The following is a 1240-nucleotide window of genomic DNA, read 5'->3' as shown; positions in this document are numbered from 1 at the left end:
ACGGCTAGCGCAGATAGCCCTCGTGTAGCTTTGCGCGAAATTCCAAAACAAACAAACAAACTTTCGGCTGAATGCTAGATGCACAAAATGCGGATAACAACTTCAAGATGTTTAGCTTAAAGATACCTTAATATTTTCACTGTGTTTATTTTTCATGTCTCTTAAATTATAGAATTTGTTTATACAAGAGATATGTGCGCATAGCCGCCCTTAATTTTGAAGTGGTAGACTAGATGGAAGGCAGTTAGTCAACAACATCTACCACCAACTTGTAATCTACTATACGCGAATAGTGGGATTTGGCTGTCTATCTTATAATACACTGACGGCTCGAAAATGCAAAAAGCAATTTTGCGGTGACAGGACGCGAACTACGGGACCCACAGTCCGGCACAATAACCACTAGTCAACGCCCGACCCTTTTATAAAAAGCAAAGTACATAATCTATATCTATATAACTTCCATAAATTTGCTTGTATTTTATACCAAAGGTCTGACTTCTAAAAAAGTGTATTTCATGTAATAAGTAATGCTTAATTTGTGATATATAGTAAGCATTTTTTTAAATATACGCGATTCAATTTGAACGCATTTTTCATTTCATTTTTTTAGGGTGATTCAGGTGGACCACTGTCAGTTAACCATTTCGGTGTCTGGTATCTTATAGGAGTAGTTTCCGCTGGCTATTCTTGCGCCAAACAGTATCAACCTGGGATCTACCATCGAATAAGTAGTTCGTCTGATTGGATATCTGCTAATATGGTTTGACATAGAATATCTGCCAGTTAAACAATTATACTTTTCGTATGATTACACCGAGAGAAGGTAACTTTCACATTAGACTTGTGCTATACAACTTCAATTAGCTGACATTCGACGAGTCAACATATTTATTTTTCATGACGTGAACAGCTTGCATGTATTATTAAAGTTTTCTTTTGTTTTTTAAATATTGTTCTGTTTATCATGACATTATCCTTTACGTAACTTTTACCTCTCGTAAAATTACGTTTTGCAACGTTTTTTACAAATATCATGTAATATTTTTTCTAACTTGTATTCAAATAATGGAATTTATTTAATTATGTATTTTATGTATGTGTGAAAAGAGGATACTGTGGTATTTCTCTGAGATTATACTCATGCGAGGCTAAGTTCTTGTGAAATATACGATACAAATGTAATAGATATTTAACTTGTAAGTAGAAATATGTCATCAGTTGTGTATATTCCCACATC

At 34.0% G+C, this 1240-nt stretch overlaps 1 protein-coding gene across 1 annotated transcript in view; it reads left to right on the top strand.

Annotated features, from left to right (window-relative positions):
• Positions 1-769, top strand: part of LOC106460368 (transmembrane protease serine 9-like) — a 65743-nt gene extending 64974 nt beyond the window's left edge. Inside the window, exon 13 of the mRNA XM_022387077.1 lies at positions 614-769. Within this exon, the coding sequence (XP_022242785.1) occupies positions 614-769 (156 nt within the window). The remainder of the gene's footprint in view (positions 1-613) is intronic.
• The last annotated feature ends 471 nt before the right edge of the window (positions 770-1240 follow it).

Source organism: Limulus polyphemus, unplaced genomic scaffold (genome assembly GCF_000517525.1).
Source record: "Limulus polyphemus unplaced genomic scaffold, Limulus_polyphemus-2.1.2 Scaffold760, whole genome shotgun sequence".
Taxonomy (NCBI): domain Eukaryota; kingdom Metazoa; phylum Arthropoda; class Merostomata; order Xiphosura; family Limulidae; genus Limulus; species Limulus polyphemus.
The sequence above is the reverse complement of the archived record's forward strand: the minus strand, read 5'-3'. Positions and strand labels throughout refer to the sequence as shown.